The sequence below is a fragment of the Schistocerca serialis genome, chromosome 7, assembly GCF_023864345.2.
Source record: "Schistocerca serialis cubense isolate TAMUIC-IGC-003099 chromosome 7, iqSchSeri2.2, whole genome shotgun sequence".
Lineage (NCBI taxonomy): Eukaryota > Metazoa > Arthropoda > Insecta > Orthoptera > Acrididae > Schistocerca > Schistocerca serialis.
In genome coordinates, this window is record NC_064644.1 from 505,697,476 (window position 1) to 505,716,580 (window position 19,105).

At 40.1% G+C, this 19,105-nt stretch overlaps 1 protein-coding gene across 2 annotated transcripts in view; it reads right to left on the minus strand.

Annotated features, from left to right (window-relative positions):
- The window catches only part of LOC126412600 (survival motor neuron protein), a 148,340-nt gene that overhangs the window by 25,036 nt on the left and 104,199 nt on the right, over positions 1–19,105 (minus strand). For both annotated transcript variants that reach the window (XM_050082266.1, XM_050082267.1), the window contains exons 3-5: positions 13,854–13,965; positions 12,939–13,039; positions 12,673–12,810 (exon numbers count right to left, since the gene is read on the minus strand). In XM_050082266.1, the coding sequence (XP_049938223.1) occupies positions 12,673–12,810; positions 12,939–13,039; positions 13,854–13,965 (351 nt within the window). The remainder of the gene's footprint in view (positions 1–12,672; positions 12,811–12,938; positions 13,040–13,853; positions 13,966–19,105) is intronic.

Genomic DNA, 19,105 nt, shown 5'->3' on the forward strand with positions numbered 1-19,105 from the left:
GTTCAATATGAAATGAAAATTTAAACACTTGCATCTCTCTCTTTTGCCTTTAATTTATTTACACAACTAGTTTTGGTGTTCCACTACACAATCTTGACCAACATAAATTAGCAGGAATCCAATTTTGTGTGCACACCTAACAGGAGCCAATAATAAGCAACGTCCGTAGATCTCTACAGGACACTATCCCTTCGTTCATCAATCAATGATGGTGAAGACAACAGTCTGGTTTGAATGTTGTCATGAGAGTTTTTGGTTGATGACATGGGCGCTGGCTTACAAAAAAATATTGGGGGGGAGGGGGGGGGTGTCCATACTGCGGGTCTTCCCATGAAATTTTCGAAATTTTAGATGAAAAATAGTGAGTTTTAAAGTTTAAGCACTTTAGAGTCACATGATCAACATTAGAACTCCGAAAACTGGACTCTCAATAACTCGACAAGCCTGACATTTTTTGGCTTTGAAAAAAGAAAAAACAAACACGCACAGTATTTTCATAAAAAGCAAATTTAATTTACAGCAATAATCATGTTTATAGACTATTACAGAGCAGTGAGTATATAGCTCTGAAAAGACTGAAATTATATTTAAATAAATCCTAAACTATCATTAAAAGATTAAAACATAAAATATTGCTGTCGCACAGTAATAGCACTTTACTAGGTGAAATAGCAAATTTAACCTTACTTTGAATAAGGCTCAGGGTTCATTAAATAAAAACAATATCTTCTCAAGGGTAATGCTTTAATACAGTTAATAAAGTTAATACAGTATGCTTAATACTTTCAGTCAAAAAGTATGTAAATAGCGGGTTATAATTGGACCTTACACTCTAAAAATATTTAAGTATTTGGAAATAACTTTTATAGTAATATGGTAATACAGTACTAAGCTAGTACTAATATTTCAAAACTGAAAATTTAACATTATGTATGTATGTATGTAATTCACCATTTTATAAATATTTTTAATATTACTCTAAATGCCATTATTAGGGCTACAGTGTCTGTAGAAAGGTGCAAACGTCAACCGTCTGACTGGATTACCGAGTATGAAGTAGTTTATGACTGATTGGATATCCAATTCATCCAAAACATCTCTGTAGGCATGAAGAACAGCGAAGTTGTTCAATTGCTTCTGTCCCATTGTTGATCAGAGATATGATTCAGACGTCTAAGGGCACTAAATGACCATTCTGCTGTTGCTGTCGTGATTGGAACCACTTTGAGAAGCCTAATGCACTTCACTACTTCACATAACATTTCTCCAACTGCAGGCTCATGCATAATGTACTTTCTTAAATCATGCGTGTTTTTTAAATCAGTTGTTTTTTATTAGTGATATCGGCTTACATATTCAAGTGTACACACAGAGTCTCATTGTCTAGGACATTTTTGAAAAACTCTTTGATTTTCCAAATTTTTTCACCTCTGTTTACTAAAAGCAAGCACTCTTGTTAAACGGCAATGACCTGTGTGAGTCCAGTTGAAGCAAACAGCTCAGTAATGCAAGATTGCACAATTTCACAAACTTCAATTTAAATATCTTTGTAGTATTCCTTTGGGGTTTTGAAAGTGTGTGGTGAGCTGGCTTCATTGTTTTTATTCTACTTTGGTATACTTCGGTTCCGAGAAAGTGAAGGATCATCAATTTGTGAAGGTGGTTCTTTTAAACACAATTCCCAAAAGTGTTCAAAACTATCATGCCTTCGAATCAATGTACAAATCAAGTCCTCATATTTTTTCCAGATCAGCAACACTTACACGAGGGCATTGAATTTTTTCATTCACATCCTCTACTGGGTTCATTGCATGGCAATAAAGACATAAAAAGAAGTCAGTCTTAAATTGGAACACCGACTCAACGTAGCCTGCACATTTGAACCTGCCTCTGTTTTGTCCTCTGCAGAAAATGTTTCAGAAAACTCTAGTAGTTCTTTAAAGTTTTTCAGTATTCTCAAGATACTAGAAGCTCGCATAGTCCATCGAGTTGGGCAAAGGGGTCATAGACAACCTGGTTGTTGGCACTCTCACAGCATTTGCTTCTGAAAAGTCCCATCTTTTTGTTGGATTCCCTTATGGTGTTTATTAAGCCCTGGACTAAAGCCATAATATCCCTCATAGACATAAGATAGCAGAGACTGTCTACAACTGCCAGGTCTAAACTGTGAGTAGTGCAGTGCACATAACTTGCTTTTGGTTGTATATCCAAAACAAACTTTTATAGTCCTTTCGAGCTACCTCTCATATTCGAGGCACCATCGTGGCACTGTCTGCTTAAGTAATCCATTGACAAATCAAGATGGGGAAAAACTTCTTTTAAAATACTAAACAGAGTTTGTGATTCAGTGTTGGGGATCTCGTATAAGCCAATAAAGTCTTTGTTGATGATTTGAGAATCATCAACAGTACTAATACAAAATGATACTTGTTCGTGAATCTAAGAATCACTTGTTTCGTCAATCATAATAGAAAAAATGTTCCGTCTTCTTGACTGAAGCCAATACCTTTCTCAACACAGACTTTCCTAGTAGATCAATGATCTCATTTTGAATGTTGTGGGACATCCCCTCATACCCAGAACACCCTAACCAATCTTTGAACTCAGGTATGTCATTCTTTTGGACTTCCAACAATTGAAAAAAAATTGAGTTTACATCTTCATGCCATCTAATTGCTAGTCCTTGTCAGCATAGAAATAGCATGGTAGTATAAATTGTCTCAAGAGCTAAACGGCTGTTCTTCATATCACTATCTAACTGTTCATTCAATTGGGAGGCCTCGCTTCAGTTAGCGATACAATTTAATTTCAGAACACCTTCTTTGTATGGGTAAACGTATTTTCATGAAGATGGAATTTTTCCAAAGCCTTTTTCCAGTTAGAAAATCTTATGGAAGTAAATGCATCATCTTTTTTGGAAGAAAATTGTAATAGATTTTTAGCATGTGCCTCTGAAGGTTTTGCAAAAAACTTCTTTGGTAGATGTTTCATATTCTAGCCATGAATATTTGATCCACCAAGACTTCTGAAATGATCTTCCCTTACCAGATTGTCCAGGTTTTGGCTGTGAATGATTCTTGCCTGAAAACAATGAAGCAATTTACAACAATAATTGTTGGAGGTTGACTTGCAGTATCATCAACTTCCAAGAGCGCTTTTTTGGTAACAAATTTATCCATTGCAAACTTAATTCACAATACACTAAGAGACTAAAGTAAACGAATAAAATAATCATATAAAATAGACACTGAAGTCTGAACACTAAACACGTCTGCAGTACGCACTGAAGAAAACCTTCCACACTCAATGACTGCGACAGCAGGGTGGGCTTTATATAGCAAAGCTTTCCAGGTGCTTCTGCTCCAGTTCTTTTGATGTCGCTGCAGCCGCAGTGCTGGCCCGCCGGCGCTGGACTTTACCCAAAGGTTCGAGCAACGGGACAAATTTTAAGTGTGCTCGCAGCACCGTAACACTATCATGATTCACTTTTTTTCAGTTAACCTGCTTACTACCATAATAATTATTTGTTTTAACTCATTACTGAATGTATTTTGAAAGGTAACTATGGTCACACATTGAAGATAAATAATTTTCTTAAATTATTGGGGAGGGGGGGGGGGGGGGCGGTTGATAAATACAGGGATAGTGTCATTTAAAGAAGAGATCTGTGGACACCAGTTATTTAACAATGGCTCCTCCTATGACTGCACACTAGATTCCTCCCAATTTATATTTGTCAAGGGGCCTGAAGATGGTGTGATGGAACTGCAAAATAGGGTGCGTAAATAAATTAAATGCAAATAAGATAGCAGCAGGTGTTTTAATTTTCACTTCATTGATGCAAAGAAGTCTTTCATGTTGTTGGAGCCACATTGCCACAAATTCTTTGACCACCTTATTGTTGCTGAACTTTTTTCTGTATAATGCCTCCTCGAGTGAATCAAACAAATGAAGACCCAAGTGAGCCAAAGCTTAGGGAGAACTAGGTGGTATCTCCTAACCTGTTTTTTTCAATGGCCTCTTGGGTCAGATGTGCAATAAGAGGGCAAGCATAGTTGTGTCGCATAATTAGGCCTTTAAAAACTGATGGTTTTCTCTTATTGCTAGCTTTAATTTACTCATCAGCATGTCAGTAGTAGACACTGTTTATTGTACACTGACCTTCCAACACAAAAGGCAACACTTTGGGCATCCCCAAGATATGGTCAGCACGACTTTTCTCACTGAGGTTGACATCCCATATTCTTTACGGACATGTTAGCTCTATGGTCATCAAATGTTTCTGCTCAATAGCGAATACTGGCATTGTGGGGTGGCACCTAAGACCACATACGTACTAATCTTATTATTAATTATTGATAATGTACATAAGTTAGTATGAGATTAGCTCTCAACAGGCTAGCTATAGTAAGGACATGTGGGAAGTTGCCACTGGTCACTATGTAGTGATTGTTAAAACTCGACACTATTCCGAACACTTCATGTCACCTGTTCTCAGGTTCAGATTGCTGCCACCCTCAGCTGTCCCAAAGTTATGACATTGTAATTGTCTGACTAAGAGTTACTGTGTTGTCTATGTGAATGGTTGGTTGATAAATACACTAATTTTACTTAAATTTAGATGCATTATGCAATAAGAGACATGATCATAGATATTTAGCAAATGTTTTTAGTGCCATTTCTCTTCTTCTCATTGCATTGTATTCCAACAGCTTTAATTCCATTTCATATCTACCACATTTGAAGACGACCATCTCTGTAAATCAAATTCATGTATTTGTGTCACTTCCATGTCAAAATTTTGCTGCAGCAGCAGATCGGAATGAATCGCACATGAATACTAGTTGTAGGTACTGGAATACAAACTCTTAATCTCGCTCTCATTCTCTAATTAAGCAGTGGCAGCAATAATTACCCCCCCCCCCCCTCCCCCTGAGGTAAGCAGCCAACACTACTTAGCTCTTGTGTAATTCAGCAATGTCAATTGCCGTTTGAAACAAAACTTAAAATAGTACTGTCTCTAAGTTTGTTTGTTACTGGCAAATGACTACACTTAAGATCTTAATGTTGGTTGATACTTTTGAAATTAAAGAAAAGAGTTAACACCAAATGGCTGGCCAGAGTATTGCTAGTCAACTTTTTTTCCATTCTGCCTATTTATAAAAGTTTTGATGGTTCACTAAATTTTCATAATTCTGCAAAACAATTTTTATTCATCAGCTGTTCTCAGCTCATATTGGTGATGCCAACCTAAAGTCATGGACGTACAAAATTCCTTCTACAATCTGTTTAATTTCCACCTTGTTCTGCCTCTAATTACTGAATGTTGCTCATAATTTTTGCTCTACAGTGGAGTGTGCACCAATTTAAAAATTCCCAGCAGATTAAAACCCATTCCTGGACTGGGACTCAAACCTGGGAGCTTCGTCTTTTGCAGGAAAGTGCTCTGTTGCAAAGTATACAAGAGGACTTAATAATACTGAAGAGAAGGTATTGGCAAAAGCCAAGCAGTGAGGGCAGGTTGTGAATTGTGCTTTGATAGCTCTGAAGTGCCCGTGAAATGTAAAGGTCCCATGTTCAAGTCTCAGCCTGTTACACAGTTTTAATATGTCAGGAAGTTTCTTCATGAACTTTAAATAAATGCAAAAGAAACAATTCTCAATATAAGAGATACTGTGATACTTTGCATAACATGAAAATTCAATTTAGTTAACTGAAATTATGAGGTGTAATTACTGGTTATCTTCAGGAAGCAAAATGTGTAGTTCTGCCAACAGACAAATATAAAATTTTTGTTCACCTTCATCTGTGCTACAAGTAAGTCACTCTCGTCCTGGGGCCAGAGTGACCTGCTCTACCCTTTTTCACATATTCTAATGTACAACCTCAGATTAAAAGTATCCATACACCTATTAGCGGATATCAATGTATTATAATGAACTGTGTTGAGGACACTTTCAGTGGGGTGTCAATGGCTGTGGAGGAAGGATGGCCCATTCTTCCTTACAAGGCAAAACCAGAAAAGATAGTGGTGTTGGATGGTGGGGTATGGAGCAAATTTGACATTGTAAAATCCTAGAGGCATACCATTTGGTTCCAGTAAGGATTCTAGGCAGACCAGTTCATTTCAAGAATGTTACTGGCCACAAACCACTGCTTCATGGCACAGTGCATTGCCATGCTGATATGATCATTGACTGAACTATTACTCTACTGTACACACTCACAATATTGAAAAACGTTTTCATATCCTCTTAGCTGTAGGACCACAATCTAGTGGCTAAACACCCTCACACCACCCCACCTTTACCTTACTTCACTGCTGGCACTACACGTAATGGCAATGCCATTCTCCAGGCATTTGCCAAACCCTAATCCTATCAGATTTCCATGGGGTAAAGTGTGATTCATCAGTCCAAATCACTTGTTCCCAGTCATGCGCGCTCCACTGGCATCACTTAGCACTGACTACAGAAATATATGGCTCATGAGGAGCTATTCAGCATTGAACCCCATTCATTTAACTCCCTACATACAATTATTGTGCTAGCCGGATTTCTGGTAGCACTTTCGAACTGAAGAGAAATTCCTTCCACTCATTTAAGGCAATTTTTTTTTTACAACCACCCCCCCCCCCCCCCCCCCCCCCCCCGCAGTGTTTATTGGTCCCTGTCAGTCAGTACATAAGACCTGCTTGGTCTCCGTTTAGTTATGGTTGTCCTACACGCTTCCACTTCACCATCACATTACCCACAGTCAATTTGAGCAGTTTTAGTAGGGTTGGAATGTCCCTGATGGATTTGTTACTCACGCGACCCTCAATGATTATTCCACGTTTGAAGGACCAAGTCAGACCCGTAGAACATGGAGAGAAAAAAAGGGTTAAAATGACTACACGTCAATCCCAACTGATGGAAGGAAAGACACCTAAAAAAAAAAGGGACTTGGAGAAAGGACCATAAAATATGCCATAGAGAAACAGAAGTCCTGAATTAAAGATTAAATGTTCTTCAACATATTGCTACAATAGATAAAAAGTCAAATGCGGCTGATAGGTCGCGCATCATTTGCTAAAACAGCGGACAATTCAGATGGCAAACACAAACGAGAACATAAGCACTTAGAAAAAGGACATTCCAACAGCAAATGGCAGACAGTCAAAAGTTGGGCACAATGTGCACAAAATGATGGGGGAGCACTACTTAACAAATGGCGATGGCTGAAAAGACAGTGCCCTATACACAACCTAGTTAAAATGATCTCATGACGAGAGGGGCTGAGAGGGCCGAGAGGAGGGCGTCCAAGATGCTGGGAGGGGCTTAATAGCCTGGAGATAGTTCCCATGAAGGGAGGACCATTGGTGATGCCAAAGTGACACCACCTGGTGACAGACGGCAACAAAGAGACCATCAGAGGGACTGTATCAACTAGTGGACTGAGGTATGAGGCCTGCAGCCTTGGGAGCAGTGTCAGGGGCCTCATTTCCTGTCAGACTGACGTGACCAGGAACCCACATAAGCATCACATTGGCTCGATCAAGAGTGAGCAAATGACAGCTTTCCTGGACCTGTATCACTAGGAGATGCATGGCGCACAGCACACAGAGGCTTTGAAGGGCACTGAGAGATCTGAGCAGATGACGCAATTGAAAAGCTTGTGCCGCCGGATGTACCGCATGACCTGATACAAGCGAAGAGCTCTGCTGTAAATGCTGAGCAGTGTTCCAGAAGTAGATACCAAAAAACGTTAGTGCCAATGATGAAGGCACACCCAACACCAAGGCCAGTCCAAGAGCCATCAGTGTACACAAAGGTACTATTGTGAATTTCCATGAAAATCATGAAATTGATGGTGATAGAGCAAAGCAGGAGTAGTGTCCTTAGGAAGTGAATGAAGGCCAAGGTCAACATGTGCAATCAAGCGAGTCATCAGAGGAGGTGGCATAGGATGGGCAGCCATGCAAGACAGCATGCACATTTGCCGAGTAGAAAGTCACGGCAGTAGGACAGCAGTAGTTCGGCAGCTTCTGCAAACAGACTCTCAACTGGGCTAGTGTAAGAGGTATCAGTGGCCACTCTGATGCCACGCTGGTGGAAAGTATTGAGATGGCAAAGGTGTGCTGATGCATAAACGAAGCACCCGTAGTATAGTTTCAAATGGACAAGAGACCGGCACAAACAGTGGAGGGTGGTTTGATCTGCACCCCAGGAACTACCATTGATGACATGTAAGAAACTGAGGGGTTGCAGACAGCGGGCTGCCAGACAAGACGTGTGGGAGCACCATGAAAGTTTCCTATCGAGCACGAGACCCAGTAATTTCATAGTTTCAATAAACGAAAGAGCAACAGGCCCAAGACGTAAAGACGGTGAAAGAAACCAATTGCACTGCCAGAAATTCATACAAATGGTTTTGTCAGTGGAAAAACAAAAGCCATTGTTTACGCTCCATGAGTAAAGACAATCAAGACAATGCTGTAGACACCACTCAGTGAGACAGATCCATGGAGAACTGCAGTAGATGGCAAAATCATCAACACAAAGAGAGCCGAGATGCCCGGCAGGTGACAGGCTATTATAGGGTTAATGGTGACAGCAAAGAGAACGATGTTCAAGACGGAACCCTTAGACACACCATTTTCATGGATAAAGGTGACCAACTAGGCAGAACACACACATACCTCGAAAACTCTGTCTTTTAAAAATTCCTGAAAGAAACAGGGCAGGCAGCTATGGAAGCCACACATGTAGAGTGTACGGAGGATACCTGTCTTCCACCAAGTGTCTTAGGTTTTCTCCAACTTAAAAACACAGCCACACACTGGGATTTCTGCAGAAAACAATTCATCACACGAGTGGATAAAGCGACAAGATGGTCAACTGCAGAAAAGTGTGCTCAAAAGTCACACTGTGCAATGGTTAGTAAATTGCGAGACTCTAGCCACCATACCAGCCGTGCATGAATCATACGTTCCATTACCTTGCAAACACAGCTGGTGAGATTTGGGCCGGCAGCTAGAAGGGAGGTGTTTTTTCTTACCAGGGTTAGGTACAGGAATTGCAGTGGGTTCACAGCAATGTCTGGGAAATGTGCCTTCTGCCCAGATGTGGTTGTATGGATGAAGCAAAAAGTGCTTGCCCACCAAAGCAACGTGCTGCAACATGAGAATGTTAACAGTGTCTAGTCCTGGCGTGAAGAATCAGGATGAAGTGAGAGCATGATCTAGCTCCCTCATAGTAAAAGCAGCATTGTAGTACACACGATACTGAGAAAGGTATCGACCGAGCTGCCTCTGTTCGTTTTCGATGGAGGAAGGCAGGGTGACAGTGGGAGCAGCTCAAAATGTCTGCAAAATGGTGACCCAAGGTGTTGGAGGTACACCAGGGTCCATGATGACATTGTCTGCTACTGTCAGGCCGGAAATTGGGGAATGGATCTTGATCCGAGAAAGCTGTTTGAGATTGGCCCACATGATGGAAGAGGGGGTGGAACTGTTAACAGAACTAGTGAATGAAATCCAGCTAGCTTTTTTGCTATCCTGAATAACACAATGACACTGTGCACACAACTGTTTATAATGAATGCAGTTTGTCATCATAGGTGATGGTTAAAAATGCGGAGAGCACGTCTCCCTGCGCAAATTACGTTGCGGCACACCTCAGTCCACCAAGCTACCGGAGCACTGCATGGTAAAGATAAAGGGGGAGGAATGGTATGTCCTGCAGTGGTAAGGATAACATTTGTAAGATATTCCACCTGGTCTTCACAACTGGGAAAATGATGTTTGTCTAAGGTCACCAGGGAGGAGTAATGCCTCCAGTCAGCCTTAGTAAGCTACCATTTGTGTGTCCAAGGAGGTGGGGTAGGAGACAGAAAACGGATAGCCTATCGGAATGGTCACTTGTGTATATGTCAGAGATATCGGACCATTCAAGATGATAGGCAAGCTGGGCAGTGCAGAAGGATAGGAATATGGAGTCAAGGCGGTGTTCGTGTGTTAAGGCAGAAAAGTTAAGTTGATTGAGGTCAGCCAAGAGGGCATCCTTTGCACCTTTTCTGTGAGAACCCCAATGGAGATGGTGCAAATTAAAGTCACCAAACAGCAGAAAGGGGTAAGATAGCTGCCCATTAAGCTGGAGGAAGTCTGCCCTGGTGATATCGAATGACACAGGGACGGGGGGTAAATAATACAAATGGAGAAGAAGGTCAAGTGAGGAAGGAAAAGGTGAACTGCAACAGTTTGAAGGTGGGTAGTCAGATTTGTTGACTATGAACATCACCACATATGAGCAGCATGACTCCCCCAAGAGATGGAATGCCGAATGAGAGAGCTCAAAACGATGATGATGATGCAATTTTGTTTCCTGAAGGCAGAGAACAATTGCATGCTTGATTCTAAGAGAGTGCTATAAATCCTCTTTATTGGATTAAAGATCGCAAATGTTCCATTGGAGGAGACTCGTGACGAGGAAAACTGAAGGGGTGTCACCTCAGTGGCTGCCGAGTTCCAGCCTTCGAAGAATCGCTGCTACCGGGCACAGAGGCAGGAAGATCCTACTCTACGAGGTCTATAGAAGCATCAGAATTCTCCTTCTGTCGGCCTGCGGAGTCCAGGGCAGAAAAACGGTTGATGGTGCGCACAATCAACATGGAGGATGGCTGGGTGAGGGTATCAATTTGGCGACACCATCGAAGGGGATCTCCGAATTGGCGAAGGAGAAGATCGTTTGCCTCTGTTTAATTTCTTGAATATTTGTAGTTGGCAGATGACGATTCTGATGTTTGTTGGCTGGAGGGATGTAGAAAGTCTTCACAGGAGTATTTCTTCTGTCCTTTGCAGCCTCCCAGTTGTGTAGCGGGTGACTTGGCTCCATGATGCAAAAGTCTGGTGGCTTTTTGCACAGCTGGAGGAGGAGACGGAGATGCTACAATGACACTGGGGAATTTCACAACTGCAGTGCCAAATCTGAGGTTGTGTGTCTGTGTGGCCATGTCCTTCATGGAACAAGATGTAGCAAGAACAGTACTGCAAGTGGCAGATAGGTGAATGCAGCATTTGTGACTAGCCAACAATTTGTGAGTGACAGGGTAACGTACTTTTTGCTTCACCCAGATCTCCTGGACAGCCTGCTCATCGAGATACATAAGACAATCACAAAAGGAGGCAGCGTGGCTGAAATTGCAGTTGATACAGCAGGGAGAAGGAGATGGACAATTGCCCTTACAAGCACCCCTAACACGGGTTACACATTTGGCCAAGTGTCCACAGGGTGGTTGTAATGATGACACTAGTAGCAGCACATAGGGTTTGGAATGTTCGGTCGGACTGTGATAACTTCATAGCCTGCTTTTGACAGAAGCACGATTCTATCAAACTTGAGAGAAAGAGCGTGTGTGGGCACTAAGGATGAGTCTACCTTTTTTAACACCAGATATACTGCAATGACACCCTGATCAGAAAGGTACATTTCTGATTTCTGTCTGTCAGACCATCAAGCAGTCTAGTTGTAAATAACACCAAGCGTACAATTCAGTGTTTGATGTGCCTTGACACCAACAGGATAGCCATGGAGGAGCGAAGCTGCAAGCAGTTGTGCTTGAGAATCAGTAGTAGTCTCCAAAAGCAAAGTGCCATTGCATAAACCACAGCAGGATTTCACAGTGTCAGCAGTTACATCAACAAGGGATATATTGTGGCAAAAGACCATCTTCAGTACATGGAACCATGAAGAACTTGGGTGCTGCTGGGAGGGTCTTTGAATCTTTAGCCACCACCTGTTTATGTTTGGCAGGCACTGACTGGGAAGAAGACTATTTGCTCATTGCAAGAAAATCCCCAAGATTGCCAGCGTCTCTGATGATTTGCTCCTTCCAACTGGGGATACCGGTCAGAAGAGGTTTCACCCACATCAGGTGATTGGTCACTCCTCCCGAACACCTGACAGAGGGACCAGTTGACAATTTGGGAAGGTAGCAGCTCAGGCAATCACCCCTCACTGGGCCTGGGCTGTACCAGGGGGTACGTGCGAACCCTACCTGTCAACCCAGGGCTGGGAATTGTGTGTTACCCAGTCACCTGCTATACGTCAGATGCGTGGACTGGCTTTCGGGAGTGCACATGGAAAAAGAAGAAAAAGAGGAACCTCAGATGCCAAAGCAGACAAAGGATAGGAGAAGGGGAAAAAAAGAAAACAGCAAAGAGACATTTCTGACTGAATATGCAGAACACATTTCCAAAACGTCCATGACATATTTCACAATGGAGAGGAAAAAAGAAACCTAGAGGATAGACATGTAGCATGGAAGGGAAAAAAATGCTGCAAAGGTTGGGACCCGTGGTAGCCAAGCACGAACCCACCAGAGAGCAGCAAGCCCCCTGGGAGGGAGCTGTTTCTGCTTCTCAACAATACAATACTCCCAGCCTTCTTTCATACTAGCAGGTCTGTCTCAACACACAGCAACATTACATAGCAGTATCTAGATCAGATAGTGTATCCCTTTCTTCTCTGCAACGAAGGAACTATTACTTCAGAAAGCTCAATTGTGTGTTGTTTCAATGTAAGTCTTATTGGCAGGACTACATATTTCATCTCCTGAAGGTAAGAACAACCTAGAAATTCTCTCACATAATTTGTTGCTATATTTTGCATTGGAAGTAGCTAACAGAAGTACCTGAGGATGCAGAAATGGTCCTTGCCTGCTGTTGTAAAATTCAGACTGTCCAATCCAGGAGGCCCCATTTGATGACGCATCTTCAAACGAATCAATATGATGTTCTCCATCTTCATCACTTCCAATAATATTATCTGACTGAAAATGTTGGTTATTAAATTATATTTGATTTTTACACAGTGCTTTACTAAATGAACAAATACATTCTTTTGAGCATGTTACTTAGCAAGATTAGTATTTTATATTAATAAAAACTGAAATATCACCTCTACATTTTCCAGTGCTTGCTGTATTTGGTACTGCCTTGCAATGGAACCTTGTGATGGCTGTAAAGCTGCCACTGGAACTACTTCTTCATTATCGTAGCCTAAGAAATTACATTTGAGAAGCATAATTAATTCATTGAAAGAACAGAGTAATGCTGGAAAAAATTAAAAGCTATATTTCCTGGGAAGGTGGGTCACACCCAGTAAAGTTATATTATTTGCAAGCCTGTACACAACAAACTTAAAAAAACTACAGAACAGGACTGTGTGAATGGGAGGAAGGATGCGGGAGGACACTGCTGAAAATAAATCCTCGAAGTTATAATTAAACTTGACAATTTTCATTAACAGGCCAGAATCACTAAATAGTGACTTATGTTAACTCTTATGTGATTTTCTTGTAGCAGCAGGGCATTTTGTATTTTTAGAAATACACAATACTAAAAACTAAGCTGGAATCATGATAGTAAATCACTCTTCAACTGCATCTGATTTTTTGCTATAATAGATTTCTAAGATATTAAAAATCCAGTATGAACTTCATTCACACAAAACTTCAAAACGCTATCGATACTTGGCAACCTTCCATCAGTTATTGCTACATCTTTTAACACCCACCTTTGGCAGCTGTATTTCCTGCTGAACAAGAAAGCCCTTGTTCTAAATGCCAAGAACAGTCATCTTTCACCACACACATTGTTCATATACAACCTGTACAGCATTCACACTCATCACTTGCAACAAATTTCTTTCTACAAGTATGGAATTTCCTCCATATCTACTGACTATAATTCCCAACTCATTTCTGGTGTTTTATCTAATGTAATGCACTTCAAACATTCCTGCAATATAGCAGTTACTCTTATTATTAATACAAAACATTTCCCAATAAGAATGCAAAATGTTTATATTTACCTATGTACTTCACAACACATTTTCCTTTCTTCTGGTCTACAGATTGTATAATGGCTTCGTATTCACACCCATCCTCTGAGAATATTGCTCTACAGGGTGCTCCAACTTCCCACTGCGAAAATTAATTTTCAGTACTGATAGTAGCAACAAGCAATCACACAGTGTAACTAACTAACAAAGTAGGAAATGATCAGCAGACTCCCTATTGATCTTGGCCTACAATCAGAATACAACTATTGATCTAATCAAAACATTTAGCTAAGAAATACAACCATGAGTTAAGTTATCTGGCATAAAATCTTTGGACACAGGATGTGAATGTGGCTGACACAATGAATTGTATTAGAATGCTAACTGGAATTTTTAACGAACCTAATATGTAAAATTTTATTTTTGATGGAGATACTCTTTAGTTGAGCACAAGAAGCTGCCCAACAAAGTTATCTTATTCACTCATACTCCCCAACAATATCAACATCACTTTAATGTGATCAGGCATTTTGCTGAATGGACGTGTATCCAAGTATATGACTACTTTCTAAACTAATGTCAAGCACTTCAACTCTTTCCAGAGGGTTTTTTTTTTTCCTAGTGCTATATTCCTGGTTTTCAGTAGAGAGAGAGAGAGAGAGAGAGAGAGAGAGAGAGAGAGAGAGAGAGAGAGAGAGAGACTGTGTGTGTGTAATTTTTAATACTTAAGGTAAAAAGGTTAGAATAATTATGCGGACCCTCTATAAAAAATGTGTCAAAACAGGCCAAAGGAAAATATCTTTGCCAGAAGATGGTGAGTACAACAATCTTTGAAATGTCATGGCATTTGAGCATTGTCACCTAGAGAGATCTTCTTCAATAATAATAAATTACCTAATATGTATCAACATTTCTTAAAATGTCATTGTTGTTGTCATTGTCTTCAGTCCAAAGACTGGTTTGATGCAGCTCTCCTTGCTACTCTGTCCTGTGTAAGCCTCTTCATCTTTGAGAAACTACTGCAACCTACAGCCTTCTGAATCTGCTTAATGTATTCATCTCTCTCTACAATTTTTACCCTCCACACTTCCCTCCCATCCCTTGATGCCTCAGAGCGTGTCCTACCAACAGATCCCTTCTTCTAGCCAAGTTGTGCCACAAATTCCTCTTCTCCCAATTCTATTCAATTCCTCCTCATTAGTTATGTGATCCACTCATCTAATCTTCAGCATTCTTCTTAGACCACATTTTCAAAGCTTCTATTCTCTTATTGTCTAAACTGTTTATCATCAATATTTCACATCCATACATGGCTAAATTCCATACAAATACTTCCAGAAAAGACTTCCTGACACTTAGGTCTATACTCAATGTTAACAAATTTCTCATCTTCTGAAATGCTTTCCTTGCTATCGCTAGTCTACATTTTATATCCTCACTACTTTGACCATCCTAAGTTATTTTGCTGCCCAAATAGCAAAACTCATCTAGTACTATAAGTGTCATTTCCTAATCTAATTCCCACAGCATCGCCTGATTTAAATTGACTACATTCCATTATCCTTGTTTTGCTTTTGTTGATATTAATCTTATAGCCTCCTTTCAAGACACTGTCCATTCCATTCCATTCAACTGTTCTTTAGAGTCCATTGCCATCTACGACGGAATTACAAACCTCAAGGTTTTTGTTTCTTCTCCCTGGATTTTAATTCCTACTAAAAAATTTCTTTGGTTTCCTTTACTGCTTGTTTATTGTACAGATTGAATAACATTGGGGACAGGCTACAAGCCTGTCTCACTTCCTTCTCAACCATTACTTCCCTTCCATACCCCTTGACTCATTAACTGCCTTCTGGTTGCTGTAAAAATTATAAATAGCCTTTCATTCGCTCTATTTTACCCCTGCCACCTTCACAAATTAAAAGAGAGTATTCCAGTCAACCCTGTCAAAAGCTTTTTCTAAATTTACAAATACTATAAATGTAGGTTTGCCTAGCTTTTAAGGTAAGTCGTAGGGTCAGTACTTCCTCACATATTTCTATACTTCTATGGAATCCAAACTCTTCTTTCACACACAAAACACACCCACACACCATAAACAAAAACTTAGTGCCACAGTAGGTTGGAAGAGAAAACATATCAATGTTAAGATTTATTTATATATAAAAACAAAGATGAGGTGACTTACCGAACGAAAGCGCTGGCAGGTCGATAGACACACAAACAAACACAAGCATACACACAAAATTCAAGCTTTCGCTTTTGTGTGTATGTATGTGTTTGTTTGTGTGTCTATCGACCTGCCAGCGCTTTCGTTCGGTAAGTCACCTCATCTTTGTTTTTTTATATATAATTTTTCCCACGTGGAATGTTTCCTTCTATTATATTAAGATTTATTTACTTTAATATGTCCCTCTTAAATCAAACTGTGTTATATAAAATACTTTCCACCAAGGGAAACAGAACAAGGGAATGAAGCATTACTCACAAGGTCCTACCTTAACACACATTACTCTAAATTTGTTCCAGTTAAGGCTTTGCAAACATGTCTCCAAGCTGATTTTCAGAACACACACATTCCAGATTGATACTGTCTTTTTGTTAGAGTTGATGCACAAAATAGTAATGTTCTCTCATATGCTCAGAACATTTGTGGAATTCTGGATTTTTCACCAAATTTTGTGTTCCTTTTTCCTACTATCTCCAACATCAGTCACTTAAGCCATACACATTATCTCCTTGACTGGCAACCAACAAACTCCACTTCAGTGAGGGATGCGAGACTGATTTCTGCAGCTGAGACACTCATGAAACAGGAGAGTCGCTTTTCATTGAGACACACTGTTGATCAATGACACAAAACTGTAAGATGACAGTCTTGTTTTAATGTTGTCTGTGATGTCAGCATCAGCATAGGGACACAGTTTATCAACAGGTGAAATGTAGAAAAGATCCAGGTCTGAGGTACCACAAACATATCAGAAAATACATATTCCAGGATTCCAGTCATAAGTGGGTTTAGCCATCAATGAAGTGATCAACTTTTGGAACAGTGTAAATGAGATTTGGACAAGAAGAACAGGTCACACATCCACAACGTTCACTATAACTTGGGGAGTTTTCAATGCTTTCTAGTAGGCCATGTTAGAACAATGTAGAATCTTCTGTGTACACTCACTGTGGAATAAACAAGCCACACTCATTATATCTGCATATCTAAAAATGAACCTAAAGAGTCCACTATTATTTTTAATTCTGACAACAAATCTAAAACCAAATTCACTGCGCTTTAAGCTGACACTGCAAAAAAGACCACCATCGACATAAATAGCAATTTTTCTGTTTTGCTCCATCGAATGTAAATGCAGGAATCTGCTGTTGAACGAATGGTTGACTCAAAGTTATTACTCCAGCAATGAGATTATGCTGAAGCCCATATAATGATTTCTTGAGGCAAAAAAAAACAACCTCATTTGATTTTAAAATACTCTGAGCCATATTTTTCTGTGTCCGAGTTTCCAAACAAATTAACTTCTAACATCGAATTGATAAGTTTCAAACTTCTCCAGCTACAATTGCTGTTAAGGTACAAACAATTGCAGTAAAAGTTTCATCATGTAGTCCTGCATACCACAAACACCCAAGTGAACATGGTACTGGCCAATCAACCCATCAGGTTTATATTTTACATGAAGCACCCATTAATTATCGTTAATGTGTTTACCCTTTGGCAGTTCTAACAAGTCCTATGCATTGTTTTCTTCAAAGGCCTTCATTTGCTCTTTCGCTGAATTAAGCCATTTGTCAGAATCATGACTTATCATAGCTTCACTGAAGTTTGTTGGTGCTACTTCTTCATAGACTGATTGTACCAGGCAAACTAACGCATTTATTGTTTCTTGAAGCTACTGGTGTTTTATTTTATGAACTGGATAACAACTTTGTAATTCATCTAACATTATTGGTTACTGCTCACAATTTGATCAACAGTAGACTTAACTTTCTGTCTGATTAAGAATTACTAATCACTTTCCTCCATTCCTTCAGGTATGAAATTAAATTCCAGCACCATCAAGTTTACAGTTGTATATAACTTCTCTGGCTGAAAAATCATCACACAATTTCACTGCATGGTGTTTTTGTGGGATCCACACTTGGTAACCTTTTTGTCGTTCACGTAACAACAACAAAATGGTGAGGTGTGTCATCAAATTTTGAGTAAAAGTTCTTTGGCAAATAAACATAGCATTTCCACCCAAGATGTGTAATAGCTAAAACTATCTAAAGCTTTGTCAGTACACAACTTGAAAGGTGCGTTGCCTCAAACACTTGACTTAACAGTACAAGTGAATAGAGAAATGGCTGTGTCATATGCATGAGCCCAAAATGATTTAGGTAACACACTAGATGATAATATGGAGCGAGTTAATTTTACTGTGTTTCGATTTACTTGTCCAGCAACATTATTTTGCTCAGGCATATCCGGATAAGATGAAACTCAATATCCTGGATTCATAGCACTGCAGTTACTTTGTTACAATTACACTCTCTTCCACCATCAGATCAGCTGCACCACACTCGTTCAAAAAATATCTTCAAATTGTCAGCAACTTCAGATTTTTTTCTAATCAAGTACAACCCAGCACAACATAAATAATCATCTTTGAAATTCACATAGTAATGAAAACTGTTTACAGAGTCAACAGATTTTTTTTTTTTTTTTTTTTTTTTTGTTTGTGGTTTTAGGGCGCAAAACTTCTATGGTCATTAGCGCCCAGCCCGTGACGGAGAAAACAGGAAAAAAACGAAATTTAAAATCAGCAGCAATGGAAACAAAGTCAGAAAATTTGAGAAACTAAAGGCAGAAGGAATGCTTGAAAGTCCACTATAGAAAGGGGTTGGTTGTCCCGCAAAAAAAAGCTTCAAATGACTGACGTCATTTCGCTGTCTCTAATAAACTGGAGAACGCGGTCAGCTGAGCGCGTGTCATCTGCTAAAATCGACGATAGATCAGGCGATAGCTGTAGACGGGAGCGTAACGGATTAAAATAGGGGCATTCAATTAAAAGGTGTCTGACCGTCCACAGCTGAGAGCAGTGGGGACAGAGTGGGGGAGGATCACCGCTTAAAAGATGTCGATGACTAAAAAGACAGTGCCCTATCCGGAGTCGGGCTAAAATTACCTCCTCCCGACGACGCGTTCGGGAGGAAGAGGTCCAAGCGCAAGGAACGGCTTTCACTTCCCGCAATTTATTGTGGGGAAGTGTTGACCAATGCGCATG